This window comes from Scaptodrosophila lebanonensis, unplaced genomic scaffold (assembly GCF_003285725.1).
Source record: "Scaptodrosophila lebanonensis strain 11010-0011.00,11010-0021.00 unplaced genomic scaffold, SlebRS2 tig00001415-arrow-pilon, whole genome shotgun sequence".
Classification (NCBI taxonomy): Eukaryota; Metazoa; Arthropoda; class Insecta; order Diptera; family Drosophilidae; genus Scaptodrosophila; species Scaptodrosophila lebanonensis.
In genome coordinates this window covers 5,320,502-5,340,281 of record NW_022060742.1, presented here as the reverse complement: position 1 = coordinate 5,340,281, position 19,780 = coordinate 5,320,502, and the positions used below count along the sequence as shown (strand labels likewise).

At 40.8% G+C, this 19,780-nt stretch overlaps 2 protein-coding genes across 2 annotated transcripts; one reads left to right on the top strand and one right to left on the bottom strand.

Moving 5' to 3' along the window:
* The first annotated feature begins 5,526 nt into the window (after nt 1-5,526).
* LOC115632940 lies at nt 5,527-6,365 on the top strand. The gene has a single exon (XM_030530236.1). It carries the CDS (start codon nt 5,604-5,606, stop codon nt 6,243-6,245), a length of 642 nt encoding a protein of 213 aa, XP_030386096.1. The 5' UTR covers nt 5,527-5,603; the 3' UTR covers nt 6,246-6,365.
* An 8,963-nt stretch (nt 6,366-15,328) lies between these two features.
* Nucleotides 15,329-19,780, bottom strand: LOC115632712. Its single transcript, XM_030529954.1, has 3 exons — nt 19,646-19,780; nt 18,727-19,486; nt 15,329-18,651 (listed from the first exon to the last, which is right to left on the bottom strand). The coding sequence occupies exons 1-3, from the start codon at nt 19,778-19,780 to the stop codon at nt 15,329-15,331; spliced, it is 4,218 nt and encodes a 1,405-aa protein (XP_030385814.1).

Genomic DNA, 19,780 nt, shown 5'->3' with positions numbered 1-19,780 from the left:
ATTGAACATTTCTTACATTTATGTACAAATGAAATTACAATTATAATAAAAACTCTTATTTCCTTCCTGTTATATTATCTAAGAATTGATAGAGATGAGAGACTTAAGTTTATTTAAGAAAATATTCTTGTTTAATGCAGAATGCAGTTCCACTGCCCCAATTGTCTGCTTCAATAGTGCATTACTACGAGTTTCAAAATTTCCTATACATATACATTTACACTTACAAACAAGAATAGAGACAAGGTACAGAAATATATTCTTTTAGCTTTAAAGAAACTGCAAAGTTGTGATGACGTAAAAGAGTGATATAAATGCCAGACTATTAACTTTTGAATAAACACAACACAAGCACCTGCACACAGCTAAGAAAATCGCGATTTCAATCGAGGGCTACACCATTTAGTGTATGAAAAGCAAACATGAGGAATGGCTTTTGAATCGCCTCCATAACAGAGTATACATTTCGAGGGGAGGGCCAAAGATGTTGCATTGTTTTTCGACTCGCAGGGGCTGATTGTTGCAGTTATAAGATGATGATTCATAAAATGGTGCAGAAATTTACTAGCGCCAAGCAGAAAATGAAATAAAAAGAAATCTGAGATATATAAATGGCTATCTACGTTCATTCAACATGTGTATTTTAGAAATGTGCAAATATTTGACTTGCATTTGTGTTCCAACAATATGGTCGCCAAAATTCATGTGTAGAGAAATGTATTTCAATTCTTTGGCAACCATCACTCTCTTATTGATTTGAGCACCGTGGACAACAGTAAAGGTCGGCAATGGCACCGTCTAAATTGCCTGCCATAAGGAAAAAAACGTGTCCACAAATAACGAATTCATTGGAAAATCATGTCAAAAAATCGTAGCATACATTTGTGCGACGGTGGTTTCATCTGCTTCTTAGCTGGTCCGCCTGTCCATCTATCGTAAGTCACAGCTCACGCCTGATCGTCTTGACATCTAACGAGCAGTCGTACAGCCAAACACCCACACACACACACACACACACACACATATATATATATGTATATATGTACATACATACATGTACATGTAAGTATATAAGACAGTGCATTGTTTTTGAGACGCCATTTTTGTTGTCATCATTTATATATTTTTTTGTCACTTTCGCTTCATGGCACACATTGGGGGATGCTGCCGTGATGTTATTGTTGTTGCGGACTGTCATTCTAGCCTTGACATTTTGATTTTCGTCGCTCTTGGCCAAGCAATAGTAGAGGGTGCGCTACCTACTAACACTGATATATTTTTTAATTTATTAGCAACAGCCATGGCAACAATTTTTTTTTAATTAAGTCCGTTGCTCACTCACGCACTCGCTCACTGCCGTTATTGGCTAGAAGAAAGGAAGGAAGAGCTGGTTTTCATGTTTCTCATATTTATTGCTATAAATAATTTGCCAATTCTATATTGCCACCCACTGGCGTTCAACTTTCATTTGAAAAGCGATAAATTACAAACGCGCCTGCAGCCAAGCACAAACTACAATTCACACATACACATCTACATACATACAAGTATGCATGAATATACTACATATGTACACACAGGAGCCATACAAGTATGTAGCTATGTACATAAAAATACGCACTCACAAGAGCCGTCAAACAGAATCAAAATGAAAGTGAATAGAAAGTAAAGTACGAGTAAAATAAAATAAAGTGTGCGAGTGAGCGCAACAACTGCAAAAACTGCTGAACGCAGAAAAGTACAAATTGCTCACCAAAATATAAAAGCGAACGTATGTGGACCCTTGGAGAGGGGCAGGGGGAAAGGCGCTGTAAGAGGGTCAGGCTATAGGCAGAGGGCAACCTACCGAAACCGAAACTGAGACAGAACCCGAGCCAGCAAAGGAGGAAATATATACGAACATGTAGAGGAAAAAAGTTCAATTTACTACTTTTCACTTTAGCATCCGCCTGCCTCCAAGCCACATGCCAACGCTAATACGAAACACACGCACCCAAATAACAACAAGAAGTATGGAGGACAACGCCAACAACAACAACAACCAGCCACCACCCTCTCACAAAAGCCAGCTGCCGTTCGTTTGCGACATGAGCTTGAAATTAGAGAATCGTCCAAGTCTTCGCATCCTTCCATGCTCTCCATTCTCTAACTCCCCCGCCCCCTTAACTTATGCCCACCAATATCCTCCCCTTCCTACCCCCCTGCCCCACGCAGTTTTGCCTTTTGCCTTTGCGTTAAATTTTTCGTTTTATTTTGGAATTTTTCGATAGCTCACACACATACAGAGAGTGTGTGTGTGCTTGTAAGACGCACGCATGCTGGCCACTTACACATTAGCATTACACATACGCACGGATGTGCCGCACACACACACACACACACACATGCAAACACCCCCATTCTCTCACATACATGGGCTACTAATTTTCTTTTAAGGTCAAGCAAAAATGAAAAAAAAAACTTTTTTCTTTCGATGAAAATTACAATTTTCCCTCTTATTTTTCTCAACTTTCACAGAATTTTTGCCTTTTCTCTGTTGCCCAGCTACTTGGCTAGCTAGCTGGTTGGCTACACTGAAAAAAAGAGGTAGCAAATTTAATAAAAAATATACAAGTATAGCATGAATTGTGGCTTTGTTGTTATTTTAAAATTAATAGCTTTTATAAAATCTAAGACTGCATCGAGACCAAAAATATTCAGCGAGATCGTTGTCGACAAAATTAGCTTTACTTCCTGCACAATGTCGGAAATAATATTATGGACTCCTTAGATATCACTTGAACCACAAGTTTTTTAGCTTTAGTGTATTGTTGGCCGCTCATCGTACAAATCTATCTGCTTCTGATTCATTTTGAACCGTTTCGTGTCGTTTGCAACAAGAAAAAATATGCTTAGGTATTCCTTTTATTGATTATTCAGAATAAACAAGATAGAACGCTACAGTCGAGCAAGCCCGACAGTAAAATAGCCTGTACTCTCCACAAAAAGGAAAAATTAAAAAAAAAAAAATTAAAAAAAAATTAAATTATTAAAAAAAATGAATGAATGAATTAATTAAAATAATTAATTTAATTAAATTAGAATACATGTTTATGTTCAGTTTAAACAGCATACATTTACATCACGTACCTATTCGTGTTCATATGCGTGTATGCAGCACAAAGTTGAACAAAAGCAGCAACAACAACAACAGCTGCGGGCAGCGCTGCCGACAGAGCTGCAGGCAGCGCATGAGCAGCGATTTTACTTATGGCTATAACTTTCTTCAGAATTGACCTATCATGATGAAATTTGGCACACGGACACATTAGTACTAACTGGATGTACCTACCAAAATTGATTTTTAAATTCCGAGAATTACGGAAGTTATAAGAAAAAATACGAATTGCGGGGGAGTGGGGGGGTGTATCAGAAAAAATAAACAAACTCGTTCTGCCTAGGGCTTATAGGAACCTTGATACCAATTTTGGTTATCCTAGCTCTTGTACTTACTGAGATCCTTGCGCTCATACAGACAGACGGACAGACGGTCAGACGGACAGACGGACAGACTCTATATCGACAGACTATATCGACTCGTCTTCTCATCCTGATCAAGAATATATATACTTTGTGGGGTCTGCCACGCCTCCTTCTGTGTGTTACATACATGCGCACAAAACTAGTATAGCCTTTCACCCTTTGGGTACAGGCTATAAAAATATTGACATTTGATTAATATTGACAGAAAACTATAAATATTTTTCGTAAGTATGCGAAAGTTAAAAAATAAAAATATTTATATTTCATATATTTTTAAGCTATAGTTTCTGTTCGGGACTATTTAAATGTAGGCTCAAGTTTGTTTTAAATATAAATAGTTGACTACATATTGAGTATTGACTAAAATAAGTGGACATCGGAAACATTTAAATATCAAGTCCTTAGACCGACTATGCTTTATGAACTCATTTTACATTTAAGAGACGATTAAGCGGTCGATCTTCGCTTACGACGTTTATTAGTTTAATAATTATTTATGACCAAATACTGGGTACTCGGAAATATACGAATGTCAACATTAATTTTATTCCTTCAGTACAAGCTACAACATGGAATTCTTAATAGTTAGCCGCATTTCTTCTTTGAATTGAAATCAGTGTTGCGCGACAATTTATTTCTTCAAGTGTAACTACTTATTTGTTGCTTTCTTTCTCCGGACAACGTTCCCCATTTGAAGCTGCTGCTACGCAACCATACAAGTTCCACATATGCGTAAAAGTGCGTGAATATGTGGATGTGTGTGTGTGCGTTTCAGGTCCCCAGCCCTCACATTTCTGCTTCTCATCAACGCCCGTCGCACCACCCACTCATGCAGCACACAGTGCGGTTGTGCGATTGTGTTGCAAGAAATTGAAAAGGAAAGGAACAAATCTCAAAGCGGCACAATATGAGGTAAATCCCTGTTTAGTTTGATGGCTTCGCATGGCTTGCCAATCCACTCGGAAAGTGAAAGTTGTGCATGTTCTGCTAAAATACTAGCCGTTTTCTCTACGTGATTGGAAATCAGCGTCCCTTTACTGAAGCAACAATATATGGATTCGCATTCGAACAGAAGGACGAAGTCGTATCTGAAATATAGCTAATAACCAAGCTCTCTTTTTTTTTTTTGAAAGGAAGAAACATTTGTAAAACAATGTTTGCTTTCGTTAGTTTAAAGTGGTTTTTATTTTGAAAGCATGTTTGCGATTTAAAATCATTTTAAATCAAAAGCCAAGCTGCTTGGAAATTTGCAAAGCATACAACTTATTAAGTAAAAAATTAATCTGAACTTCTAAACTTCTAAAACTTAAAAAAGGATGAACCTTTGCTCAGTGTGGAGGGTATAGTCGGCAGCCCGTCCTATATTTTACGCAGAGGCTATAGAGATGAGTACGAGGAGTAAAGCGTTCTTTTAAGTATTTATGTTAACAAAAATTAAAAAATAATATATACATACAAGTATGTATATAAATGTATATAAAAATTAAATTTCTCATACCACTTCGAATTCAGGAATCAAACAAATAGATAATTTGGTTATATTCCTTTCACCCTAGCTCTTTCGTTTGCTTAATGTATGTAAAAAGTAAATTTTGAAATGCTTACTTTAAAATATATTTGGGCCGATAGGAAATAAATGTTCTCCATAATACTTAGATCCTTAAAGTTGCCATAAAAATTTCATTTTTGAGTTTCTAAAAAAACTGCATTTGATTTCCAATTTACGAGTAAGCGTTGCGAAAATATTTATATACGCCAAGCTATATATATATATAAGCTAATGAATCAGAAATGGACGTAAATAAGCGGAATATCATTCTGCGTAGTTTTCTATTCACATTTACTTTTAATTACTTTTGTAAATGAAATAATTACCTACGAGTCTTACAATTTAAAGACAATTCTGTTCGAAAGCAACATTGCTTACATTAGTAATAATTTTTCGACATCATATTGCCTTGGCTCTGTAAACTTTTCCTTTGAAATTGTCGTTTGACACAAAAAACACTAAACTTTCTCATTTTGTTTTTCTTGTACAAATTCTTAAAAATTGGTAAAGTTTCGGGCGCCTATCACCCACAATGTACACTCTGGGCTACTTCGTCGCTATATTCAAGCATTGGCTGAGGCGCTTTTATGTCTACATCGGGTCCGCCTGGGCGCTGTTTGCGCTGCTCACCTACTTCCTGGACCATCAATATGCCACACATGGCAGGGACTTGATGTTCTGGAGGGAGTTTCTTGCCAAATACTTGCATCCTAGCATGATGATACCCATGTCCCTAATCAATATCTCACTGCTCTTCAAGTTCTGTGTATTCCTTACCGTGTTGCTGGTACATTTGTTTCCTGGTCACGGCATTGAGAACTATTTGGAACGGCGGCGCCGGCAGAAGTATGCCAGCTATATAATGAGACGGCTGCTGCTCCAACTGGAGCTGGCCATGTGGCATAGGCCCAAGAAGCTGGAGCTGCATGATGCATTGACGCAACTCCACTACCAGTATGCTCAGGCCTCTGCTTTTCGAGCCGTGAGTCTTTTTCGACGGGATGCCGAAAAACTGCTGGTCAAGCGGCACGAAGAATCTGACCAGGATTTGGATTTCTTTGTCCTAGACGAGGAGGAGCTGATGCTGCAATTATCGGGCTATCACAATACCCCATATTCTGTTACGGATCAGGTGCTGGCAAAGTTGCTTTATCCACAGCGGGAAGTGGAGTGAACGTTTTCTACCTCTAGCCCATTATTCGGGGTATCCTTTTACTGTACCGTTTCGTCTTTTGGTCAACAAAATTATTCGTTTTATCCAAATATATATATAGAGTATAGTAAAGCAAATGGATTCCTGGTTGCGTTTTTTAAACTCATTAGTTTGGCCTGTGGGGCCCACCCTTGCCATTAAATGCGTTTCATTTATTTAAATTGTCACTTTATGGCCAAAACTCACCCCTAAAGTTTCGAGAACGGGACAAAGGAGCAGAAAAACAAAAACACAAATATTTGTAAAAGAAAAACAAGGAAAAAGAAAAATCCACAATAAGTTAAATTATTAAAGTTGGTCTGGCGTATCCTGGCGCGTTGTTTGTTGCTTTTTATTATTATTATTTTGTTTCTGTTGTTGTTGCTGTTGCTACACGAGCCACGGACTTTGTGAACCCACGCCAACACCAACACCAACAGCAACAACAACAACAACAACAACATTAGCGAGGACGACGACCGAAAATAGTGCCAAGCATATGGTGACAAAATTGTTCGTTGTTTGTTGTTTTCTGTGAACCGCTGGCGTCGTCGCCTCCGCCTGCACAATTTAATTGAGAGTTGAAATTATAGATTGTTGTGCCTCTCCACATACATACATATACGCATACAACAAACATATGTATGTGTTTTGTGTTCACTCTGAGCGCCCTTGTCCCACACCACACCATACATATAATTGGTTGTTGCTGGTGCGTGTGATGATTGTAAAATCGATTAAAAACTAATTTTGAAACGCTGACATGTTCTCGAAATTGTTGTTCCTTTCATAGTTAATGTTGTCATGTTTCTTGCCGCTTTATTTGATATACTACGGTCTCTGTACTGAGGTGATTAAATTAGTTACATGTCGAGAAACGAACGTAGAAAGCATAATTATTTCAGCATGGCATTACCTACATACATTCAGATATAAAACTCTTTATCCTCATTCCTTAATTCATTGGTTTTTTTCATTAATCGACGCCCACCTTGTACGACTTGTGCTGCCCTTTCGACGCAAGTGGGGAAAAGGGGGCTCAAGACTGAAATGAAAGTTCTCTCTCTCAAACAGAGTTCAAATACTAGAACTTCTACATTAGAAGTGATGAAGTATTTTATTTGACTTCTTTTTTCAAACATGGAACAATCCTGCATAATTTATGAAATGTATATTTCATTGCTCAGCAAAACAAGTTAATTTAGTTATTCGATTCAAGCATATTTTTAAATACAAATCCGTGCTCTATAATAATTTCTTATCTACATTAAATATGTCTTTGCTTGATTTTATCTAAGCAAGAAGGTAAAGAAAACATAACACTTTGTTTCAATTTCTTATACTTGTAGTTTTGTGGAAAAGTACCTTCCGATCGTGAAGGGTTTGAGTGAAACTATGGAGTCTCTGGAGACCAGGACATGTGAGGAAGTTATTGGATTTGAATTCATTTAATATAAAATTATGCAATTTGTGTTATATGCTTAAGACAAAACGTTTCTTAAAGAAGCATTGGCTTTATAAAATGTTTGCTTATCATGTTTTAAATGATTCTATTTGATGATGATAATAATATGTAATATTGTGGAAAAACTGTCTGTTTTTATAGCCCGGCCTTAAATAGAAACACTGATGAAAACATATTATAAAACATATTTTTGAAAAAATTGTCAGGAAACTCATTTAAAAATTAACACTACACTAAGTGCCAGACAAGAATTGTGGCATGAAAGTCGAAAAGGTTTGATATTGAGAGTCGCTCAATTTGTTTTTTATTGGGGCATTAAATATAAGGTTTAGTCTGTTATTAGTTTTGAATATTTGTTAACATTTTCAGTAATCAATTTCTACTAAAAATATACGAAAATTGTACATACTTGTACATTGATGCTGTCATAATATTCTGAGCTTCTCACACAGCACATCCATTTCTTGGGAAACCATACACACACACACACACACACACACACATACATATATATATTTATGTCAAATCTATGCTTTTATGATTATGTATTGTATGTATAGTCTACTACTTGTATACTTGTATATGTATATTTTTTGCAGCCATCTTTATTGTGTGCTCAACGTGCATTGTAAGCATGAGTGTGTGTGCGATGTGAAAAGTTTCGGCAACAGGAAACATTTCGAACTATAGAGCTGTCACATGCACGCGTCATGCTTAACAATTCTTTAACCACCCCGTACCCCTGCCCAGCCCGGGCCTGCACGGCCCTGCTGCCAACCAGCGTAAAATGAGAAAAGAAATGCTCAGTATTTCCTTTACATACTTGGGTACTTATAGTACATGTATTCGGATATCTGGCAGCGCATTCTTTACAAAATTATTGATAAGACATTTCGCATGTTGCTTCGAGTTTGCCTTCCCATGTATTACAAATATTGACATTCTTTGATTTCGCAATGCGTGTGCCGCTTAGGGTGGTGAGATGTCAAGCGGTGGTGGAACGACAACAACAACAACAACAACCTACTCCCCCTCAATCCAAAGTTAGTTCGAAGCACTTTGCTCACACACACACACACACACACACACACATATATACATACATCAATATATATAGTCGTACTTGTCGATTGTTCAATATTGAAAAACAGAAAGAAAAATGCCAAAAACTGCACAAGTTGAAGAATTTCTGGCATGTCTCAAGGGTCGCACAAGCGGCTTAGCTGTTGTGGTACCGATGTTGTTGTTGTAGCTGAAAACGCCCTTAATATGGAACGTAACGTAATTTTGTGATATGCTTTTCGAATGCTGAAATCAAGGCAAAAGTAATTTTTAAGTCGAGATCATAACACTTACCTGCGAGTGCGATTGAAAAAGACTTGGATGAGGTTTTTTGTTTTTCTTTTTTGTTTTTATATTTAATGCTTTAAATTCATACAATATATATATAGTTGTATATATATTTTTTGTTTGTATTTCATATATATAATCGTTAAAACACATACAATTTTGATAAATGCTCGCTTACAATAAAATTAAAAGGGGGCGTTACTTTGCAAAAATTTTCTGCTTTTTCGCGCTTTTGATTTTGCTCTTGACAATAATATTTCGTTTTGTTTTTTCTTTAATTTTTATGTGTTGTTTTTTGTTTTTTAAATAAATTTTGTTACATATACATTTATATAAATACGTTGTTGTTTTTTTTTTTTTTAATTTTAAAGAATTTCTTCACATATATTTTGAATAACAAAATGTGTTTAGGTTTTGCTTTTTTGATTTTGTTTTTGTTGTTGTTGTTTTTTTAAAGGAAAATACATTTGCCAATAGCCAAATATAATGTTTGATTTTTAATATATTTAATATAATTTTTGATTTTTGCTCAAGTTTTTGATTTCATGCTCGTCTTCTATTACGGCTCCTCTCCTCCTTCCCTTTTCGTTCACAATATAATTATTGAATCCAATTTATAGTTGTGCTCGTATTAACTAATAGTAAGAATTTATTCGTTTTGCTTAGATCTAGGAAATTGTTTTGATTTTGTTGCTGGCTCAATGCAAAGTTTGCAGACCAAAAATTTTGATTTTATGCTCATTAAAAGGTACGTTGCAAGTTTGTATAATTTCTTATGTTTTCATTTACTTATTATAATTTTTTACGTGTATATTATTTATAAATTTGCAGTTTTGATTTGTGCGCTCCTGTGTTGTAAATGATGCGGAAAATGAAAATTTGGAAGCCATTGCCGCACGGCACCCCAACCCCAGAGGCCGTCGAATTGGGAATCGAAAAATAGTAATAATGTCATTTTCATTTAATGGCTGCAACGCTTAAATTTGCATACAAAAATTGGCAAATGGTACAGAATATTTGCAATTGCAAGCAGAAGAGGGTTGGGTTTCCCTTTACCTTTACCTTAGCTGGATACGAATAGTGAATCACCCTCGAAAAACATCACGCGACGCGACGCGACGTGCCGTCAAGTAAATTGCATTTTTCATTTTTCACTGATTTTTCCATATTTTTATGTGCACATTTTCTTTGCACATTTTTAAACATGCAAATGCTATCTGGCAGGCACCCAAAGGCAGCCGAAGGCACCCCTATGCTCGTACTGCGAGCTCGTATCGCCCCGGGTGTCTGGTTGGCCTCGAGTTTTTGGCAATTGTTTGCCATAAAAATTGTTGGCTCAGGATTAAAGTCACACACACACGCACACATACAGACACACCGCACATTCGATACAATGGCAAATGCATTTCATTATAAATTGCCATAAAAATTCAATAGAAAATATGAAAAAAGAGCGAAGGCAGAAAGGCAGAAAAGCAGAAAGGAAGGAAGGAAGGCAGTCGGAATTTGCATGAGAGGGCGCACCCTCATCTCTCGATTTTCTTCGGGGGGTGGCTTATTACCCAATGCCGACTAATGCAAAACTATATATACACATATATCTATAATTGCAGCAGCCGTAAAAGTATCGGATGTCCCCTTTCTGGATTGTAATCAATGAAAATGAAATTTGCATGGACACGTGACAAATAATTAACGGGCAGAAGGACAAAAATCGAACGAGGGTGGTGGCCAGGACATCAAGAGCAGCCGGTCAGTAATCAATGCACATTTTTAATGAACGTCGTAGCTCGATATCATGGAGTTTTCAGTTTTCTCCAACCGGCAGCTGCAGAATGTCTGCACAATTTGAATTTTTTCTATGGAAAACGCTTTAGGCTTGACCCTCGCGTACTTTGTTGGGCAGCTGACCGTGCTGTGTTTTTGTTATCGCACACACACACACGCACACGCACACTAATGCATATATGTGAGTATATATATTTTTTATAAATATAAATATATGCCACTAATCATTTGACTGAGGGTGCTGTTTTTAAAGCAAATAAGCTAATCATTATGTGGGGGTAAGCCGGAAGTAGTTGCATTTTTTATGAGGGTGCGATTGCAGTGGCAAACAAGATTTTAAAAACTATAAACAGCTGCCACACACACACACACACACACACACACACACACACACACACGCACACACTGACACACACATTTTCCCAGATAGCAGGAGAAATCGCTCGGCATTGTTGACAAATTGTATTAAAAAATTTCAATTAAATAACAATTTAATAATTTGTACCCGAAGGCGTTCAACCAGCATAAGTTGAAGTGCAAGAAACAGAGCCCCTATCTAAAAACAACTACACACACACATTATTCGTACCTAAAAAACCGAAACTCAAAAAGGGAGAGGCAGTGATACTTTCAACAAAGGTCTGTGCGTGCCACACAATCAGTGACAATTTTCAGGGGCTGTTCGCCCGCCCGATAAGACGTTAAGTAAGTGGCCTGAAAAGTCATTTAAGATCAAGCGAGTCAATTTGTTCGAGGCGTTAAAAAACATGCGGTGTTTGGCAGTGTAAAAAATGAGCTCGGCTCGGGGCACGGGGCACGGGGCACGGGGAATGGGGCACGCGTCAGGCAGCAATTTGCGGCTTCAAAAAAATAATGTAAACCAAAAATATAGTAAGAGAGAGAGAGAGAGAGAAAGGGAGAAACCAATCCAATGTCGTAAATCATATGGCAAGTAAATTAAAAACATGACGAAATAAATGTAACAAAAGTTTATTTGATAATTTTGTCGCTTTGTTGTTGTTGTTGTTGTTGTTGTTGTTTTTGTACATATATATAATAATAATTACATAAATGAAAATTGTAAAGTAAAATTAATAATTAATAATTAAATTAAGCTATCATGCTGATTTTGTTATTTTATTTAGTGGTGTTTGTTTATGTTTTTCGTTTATCTCCACAGCGACGCATTTGCTAAAAGGCACGCAGCATTTTAAAACTCACATTTTTAAAAAATTTAAAATTAGCAAACGCACGTCGCTGTTTCTCATATTTCACTTACAATATTTAGGGTTATTGGTTATGCGGCAGTTGTGCCTGTCAGCTCCATTTCTTTTGTTTTTTGTTTCAGCTGCGCAATTTTGTAAATAATAAACGCCTTAAATACTACAAAATAATATACTTGTACAAGATTGCGGAGCAGCTGAAAAATGGCCAGACAGTCTGCACGCAATTGAACTTTGGGCTTTATACCGCACACACACACACAAACATATGTACACATGTATGTGCTCATATAAGTGTGTGTGTGTGTGTGTGTGTTTGTAAGTCTGGGGCGCCATCATGAATGCTACACAACCTGCGCTCAGCGCCAACTGTGAGCAGCGCCCGCAACTTTGACTAGAAAGTGGTATTAGTTTTGCGACTAGCATCGTACTTTGGTCAGTTGTATGTGTTCTGGTTTGGAATGTGCAACTTAAGTTCATACATTTGTATAAGTATATGCATGTATGTAGGTGTATATATAATAAATCGTCACTCGTATATGCTAGCAAATTATAAAAATGTAAATTAAAGTCTAATTAATGTAAACGGTTGCGCGTTCAACTTTGTTATTGTATTATTTTAGTTAATGGCTCGTGCGCTTTCATTTGAGGTAAATTTACTAAAAAAAATTGTATTTACAACATCGGCTCTACAAGAGTTTTGTGTGCTGTTTGTTAAGCATTTTGATTTAGTTCGTTATATAAATTCATTTATTTAAATTATTGTTTTCAAGTCCGTCTGAGGTAGCATTTATGTTCTCATTTTCCTTTCAGATTTATATTAATTTATCGTTAATTGTTTATATATTTGGTTTAATGTTTTATTTAATACATAGGTATTGTGTATATATATAAAACAAGTACTAATGGTCATTGTACTTTTGCCCTGAGTAGTTCTTGCTTGCCTAATTGGAGAAAACCTTTACTGGCGCCACAATCCTCTTCTTTAACTACAGCTGCCCAACTATTTTAATTTTCTGCTATTTCTATAATTTCCTTTCGATTTCTAGCCATGTCAAGCTCTTCTTTGTAGCAGTTTATGTACAACTTGGAATGTGTTCAATGTGAATTCTTTAGACTACTTATTTTGTTTTTGGCAAGTGTAGTTAGTTGTATAGTATTCGTGCTGCTCCAATCTTGATCTCGAACATCCTGATAAATCGACATTAATTACTTGGATAGGTGTGGATTTGTAGCACGATTTTAATGCAAAAAAAATGTGATTTATATCGTCGTTATTTTCCACTAAAATCAATACTTTTTAATAATTTTGTAGAGCTGGGATGGTGAACATATCTTACGTTGCTGAACTGGACTTTAGCTTTAAAGGAATCAAGGGTCTACTTGATGCCTTTTAAAATATTAGGTGGCATCATTTTTCTATTAGAGGAAATTCTCAATAATTAGTTTAAGAAATAATAATAATGTCGATTTATTAGTAGCTTCCTTCTATGATCGATTTGCTTAACACTTAAGACGAAACTTATTTCAATGTTGCAAAATCTATAGCCCATTCAAATTCTAGACTCACTTATCATCATATGCGCCAATCTATTATTGGCATATACATATCTAGATCAGATTTACGGTGTATATTTGAAAATTTTTGAGCAAATATATGTGCATTAACTCTTGTTTGTTTGTGTAGCATGTACGTTGATGTGCCCACAACATATCGACACCAACCGAAGCGAACCCAAAAACCTTCTAGACCTAAACTCACCCAAAAACTAAACACATATCTATATACTTGTATGTATATATAGTATATGTATGTATGTATGTATGTATATATATATATATTGTATATTTTTAAATGTAATTTTGATTTTGAAAATGTCACAATTGCGAGTGACCGCTATATGTATAGATGTACGTTATGCTGAAGCTTCTGGCTGAAGCTTCCCCATCCCTCCCCATCCCTGTCCATCCATCACGCATTGCCACCGCAAGGAGCACCACCTCCAACGCCTCCCCCTTCCATGTCTCTGACTTATGTAGTATGTACGTATTTAAATTTCCTTTTGACTAAGTTTTTCGTTTGTTTACGTTAATGCCTTTTAAAAATTACTATTACGCATAGGAACTTTGATATTAATCACTAGAGATATATTTATGTATTTGTTTGTTTTTGATTTGTTTTTGTTTTTGTGCTTGTGTTTTCTGTTATGTTGTTGTTTCTCTGTTATCATGCTGTTGTTGTTATGCATATAAAAATACATATGTTTTAGCATACAGTGCTGCCAGCTTAAACGGACTTGTTCTTGTTCGGTTATTACACAGGTTAGTTAGTATGTATAAGTATATATATATATATATATATATATACAAGTATATGTGTGTATATATATTTATATAGGTTATGTATGCTCGGGTTCTATGTTAAACATAAAACGCTCGTTTCGATTCGATTGCCAATTTTGGAATTCGAATTAGCAAGATCCTCGTTTGCAATTGTAAAAAACATTAATAATGAGCTCAACTAATATGCGCACTCAGTCTTTTGTAGTTCCACTATTTTGTCTTGTCTTCATGTCATTTTCGGTTTGGGCAAATACTTGTAGCTATCAGTGTGTGGCTTCTATGTGAAATTGAAGATGACATGGCTTTTCGATCAGAGATATAGCTCTCAAAATGTGTGCTGGCGAGTGCTTTCCAACTTATAATTCAAAGAAACGATTCTTTAATTTCAACACCTTGTTTTAAGGAAATGTTCCACTATTGTCCCTTTATACGCCTATTATTTCTATAGTTGTGGTTAGATTCGATTCCGCATATTTGGTAAAAACTTAGAAACATCAACATGTCTTTGAAATGCGACGGTCAGACAGAGAATTAATTTGCGCATATATTCGAAAGCAGACGCGTTTTTTTTTTCATTAAATATTCTTTAAATATATCACTGTTGTTGTTTCTCTGACTAAAGTAAAATTAGTGCGCAAATCATTTGACTGTCTGACCGCATGATATAGGATCTAAAATTGTGCCTGGATTTTTTTTTTTAAACTGAAAGAATATCTCTAGAGATTGCGTAGATGCGAAGTTGTGTTAACCTCCAGCACACATTTGAGGCACTCCTTCAGAGCTTATGATCTGATTCCATGTCATCCAAATGGGATACCAAACAAAACAAATTAATTGTAACTTACGCTGGCAACACTGCGATCTTGGTGATCTTATGGCCAACACCTCGCTCAGGCCTAGGCTGGCGTTAGCTTGAAGGTGAAGGTGGCGGCGGTGGCCTCCGAGAGGCGCGTGCGCACCGGCAAATAGACAATGGCGGGCGCAAAGAGCTCACCAGCCTCGGCATCCGCATCGGCGGGTGCCACATGGAAGGCCTGCATCTGATATGACTCGTCGCTCTTGTCGGGCATGGCATAGCTGACGGGCTTGCCACTGCCGTTGGCCAGCTCGGCGCAGAGTTCAAAGGGCGAGGTTGCCGCCGATCTCTGAGCAGCGCCATTGCTCTGCGGAGTGGTGGGCGTGCCAGGCTTCGGTATGGGCGTAACGCTGGTCGAGCGCTGCTTGGGAGATGCCATTGTTGTGGGTACTGGAGTAGCCGATGCTCCTGCCAAGCTGTTGTTGTTGCTGGTGCTCATGGCTGTTGGTGATGGTGTGGCCTTCGGCGATGGTGTCGTAGTGGGTGTGGGTGTGCGTGTCTTCTGGCTGTTGCTGTGGTTGCTTGTGGTGCTCAGGTTAGTGGGCTCCACATGGTCTACGTGCTCGTGGGTTCGCACGGGATGCTGTGGCTTGCCCTTTGCTTTGCCCTGTATCAAAGCAAAGGCCCTGTCGGTTGGTGGCAGCTCGGCCTGAGCCGTCGCATCGGCTTCGGCCAGAGCCGCCTGGCTATTGGTGGCGTCGCCGCCACCTAGGAGCGCATGTGAGCGCTCGTGGATGAAGAGAAATGCATAGTAAGGTGTGGTGAAGGGACACATGGAGCACTGATATTCCTTGAAGCGTGGGGACTGCAGTGCCGCCTGCTCGGCCACAGCTGCTCCAAACATGCCCGGCAGCATGCTCTTGGGCATTTGGCCAAGCAAATGCTGAGCGTTAAGGTTCTGCAGAGCCTGCGCTAGATTGGCCGGATTGGTTGCCGAACTGAGGGCTGTCACCCCATTGGGTATCTTGAGCGTGGGACTGTTGGGTTTGCTGCGCGTGTTGCTCGGCGGTTGCTCAAGTTCGCGCAATTTCTCGACACCAGCGGCTCCATGGTCGTTAATGAGATGTGTGCGCAGCCATTTGGCGCTTCGGAAGTGACGCGTACAGAGCGGACAGACCTCATTGTAGCTGGACGAGCCGCCACTGCTCGAGTCTATGGGTGTGCCTGCTACTGTGGATGCTGTCGCCGAGTTCTGCGGACTCAAGTTCTGGCCACGTGTCAGCTCCTGCTCCATGAGCTGTTGCTGTTGTTGCTGCTGTGCGTCGAACTTCAAGCCGTTCTGTCCGCTACCACCGCCACCGCCACCGCCTCCTCCTCCACCACCTCGTGGCTGCGGCAACGGGGCACCCTCCTCAATGATGCCGTGTGTGTTGTGCTTGTGAACGCGCAGGAAGTATTTGCTGCACAGCTCCTTGTTGCAAATGTTGCAGACGACTCCGCCGATTTGGGCGCCATTCTCAATCTCAATGCCGTGCATGCGTTGCATGTGCGTCTTCATGAAGTACTTGTTGCAGAGCTCCTTGTTGCAGATCTCGCAGTAGCTGCTCGTCGGGGTTATGGTGTAGGGAGCACGTGCCGGCACGCTGGGCCCTGCAGCTGCTATGGTAGGGCCGCCAACCACATTAATGGGTCGCTCGGGCGTGTAAAATCCCTCACGCAGCGGACTTCCAGGCAGCAGATGTACCTCGGCGATATGTTGCTTGAATTCTTGGGCATTGACAAAGTCGCGATCGCATTGCTGGCAGCGCAGCAAATCGCTTGGCAGAGATCCGGGCGAACCCGCCGCGTTCGGTGACAGTTTCGCACTTGTGGGCGGTGCGGGAAGCGGCACAGTTGGCTGTGGCTGTTGTGCGTGTTGTTGCTGCTGCTGGTGCTGTTGGTGCTGTTGGTGTTGGTAGAGCTGGGGCAGTGGCTGGTCCAGATTCATGCCCGCATGCTCGGTCATGAGATGCGCCTGCAACGCATATTGATGCTCGAGCTCGCGACCACACAAGTGGCAGGGCAATGGACGCTTGCCATTCAGCTCATTTAGTTGCTGCAACATGGACTGCAGTTTTTGCAAGTTCTGCAGACCCATTGTGGAGCTGTCAGTGGCCTCCATTTTGTCTAGGGTGCTGGCCTCAGCGGTCGCGCCTTCGTAGTGTTCGTTTGCATCAGCATCCTGGGGCTCTAGCTTGATCCGTTTGGCGGCAGATGGCTGGTCCTCGCTCGGAGACTCCACAATGTTGTTGCTGGCCGCGGCTGCCGCTGCCAACATGCGGGCCTTCTCGTTGGCCAGCATTAGGTTCAGGGGCATGGCACCGGGCAGGCTCATGAAGGGCCAGTTGGCCATTTTCTGAGCCAGCTGCAATTGCTGATCCTGCTCCTTGGTAAGATCTTCTGGCGGCACAAAAATGCCATGACGTTTCCACTTGTGTGTGCGTAGAAAATATTTGTTGCAATATTCCTTGCAGCAGAGCTCACAGAACGCCTCCACCTGCTGGATGCCGAGACGCCGTAATTTCTCCGGAGCAAAGTTGGCCTCACGCGCCTGCTGTTGCTGCTGTGGCGCCAATTTTCGTGGCGGCGGCGTAAAGGCCAACTCCTCTTGCTCCAAGGTGAAGTCCTCGCGGAAGCCGTCGGGCATTTGAAAACTGGATTTTGACGGTTCCACAGTGGACTCGGCTACCTCCTGCTTGACCTGCTCACTTGGACTAACGCGATGCGGTGGCTGTTGCTGCTGTGGTGGCTGTGGCTGCGGTGGCTGCGGTGGCTGCTGGTGTGGCGTGCCGTTCGGAGACGTTTGAGCGTGCACCTTGGCCCGATGGCGACGCATGGCAAAGACATTGGTAAAACGCTTTGAACAGATGTCACAATGCACGGTCGGTGGTGCTGGTGGGGTCAACTGCTGACCACTGGGTGGCAGTGGGTCAATTGTTGTTGTTGCTGCTGCAACAGCTGCCGATTTGGATGGCAATTGATGCTGAAACATTTGACTCATGGCGCCCATGCCTAAAGGAGTTACATTTCCATTGTTGTTATTATTGTTGCTGCTGCTGTTGTTGTTGTTCGTGTTGCTGCTGTTGTTGTTATTGCTGCCGGTAGTAGTGGCCAGATCGCCAACGGGATCGAATATGCCGTGCTTGTTGGCCTTGTGCGTTTTCAGGAAATACTTATTGCAAAACTCCTTATTGCAGAGCTCGCAGAATGCCTCGGGATTGAAGATTCTCAGTGGCGGCCGATTCAAGCCATCAACGGGTGGAAATCCGGGCATTCCCAGCAGCGGCAAATAGCTGCCCGCACTTAGAGCGGCCGCGGCGGCAGCCTCGGAAGCAAAGGGAAAGGCTGGAGGCATGCCAGGATGCGGCATGGCCTGCAGCCAATGTTCCTTGTTGCCATTGGCCAATGCTCCCAATGCGTGTTGCTCCTGTTCCAGGTGCTGCTGAAGTCGCTCTTGATGCTGTTGCTGCTGTTCGTGCTCGTGTTGGTGTTGCTGTTGTAACTGTGTCTGATCCTGCTCGGATTGGCTGGACTGTATGGGACTATCGGAGCGTTCCAGTTTCACGTTCACGGAGGCAAGAAAGTCCATGGGCGTCAGTTCGTGTTGTTGCTCGTCATTGTTGTCGCCTCCATGGCCTGTTGCTGTTGCCGCATGCTCCTGCAACATATGCAGGCTGAGTTTGAACTCGTTCTCAAAATTCTCACCGCACTCCTTGCAATAGGTGTGATAAGGATTCTTCATGAGTTCGGACTCTTGTTCTCCCGCCTGCTTTGCTGATATGTCTTCTGCCTCCAAATGTTGTTGCTGTTGTTGCTGTTGTTGTTGCTGCAACAACTCGAAGGTTTGCTTGAGCTTCTCAATGGACTTGGGCAAGAACATTTTGGACAGCTTCTCTTCATAGTCCACCACGCTAGCTGCGGCTTCAGCTTCGGCCTCCGCGGCGGCGGCTGCTGCACTCTCCTCGGCCTCGCCGCTTAGATTCAAGGCTTCGAGGCGACTGGGATTGTTTTGTTTGCGTCGCTTCTTGAGTGCCTCCAGCAGACGCAGCTGCATGGCTGCATTAGCGGCTGCTGCCATTGCGGCCATTGCCGTTTGACCCGCTTCGCTGCTGTCCTCCATCTCCCCATCTCCTTCCCCTACTCCTTCGCCAGCGACCGCAGCATCGTTGTCATTTGTGTTGCTTCCCGTGGCGCTTGTCGGTGGCTTTCTCTCCTTGTCCTCTGTGGGTGAGTTTGGCCTTGTTGTCGTTGTTGTTGTTGTTACTTTCCTAGCAGATGTTGCTGCTGCTGTTGTTGTAGTTGTTGTTGTTGTGGCGTCAACGCACGCTGCTGTGGCTTCATGTTGCAATGTGTGGCTGCTGCTGTGGCTGTTGTTGTTGTTGTTATTGTTGCTGCTGCTGTTGTTACTACTACCCCGATTTGTATTTAGTGTCGATGAATTGGACACATCGGAGAGCGCGGTGTCTTCGCTACTCAGGTCGGGCGGTGGGGTGGCATATATGGATGCGGCCAT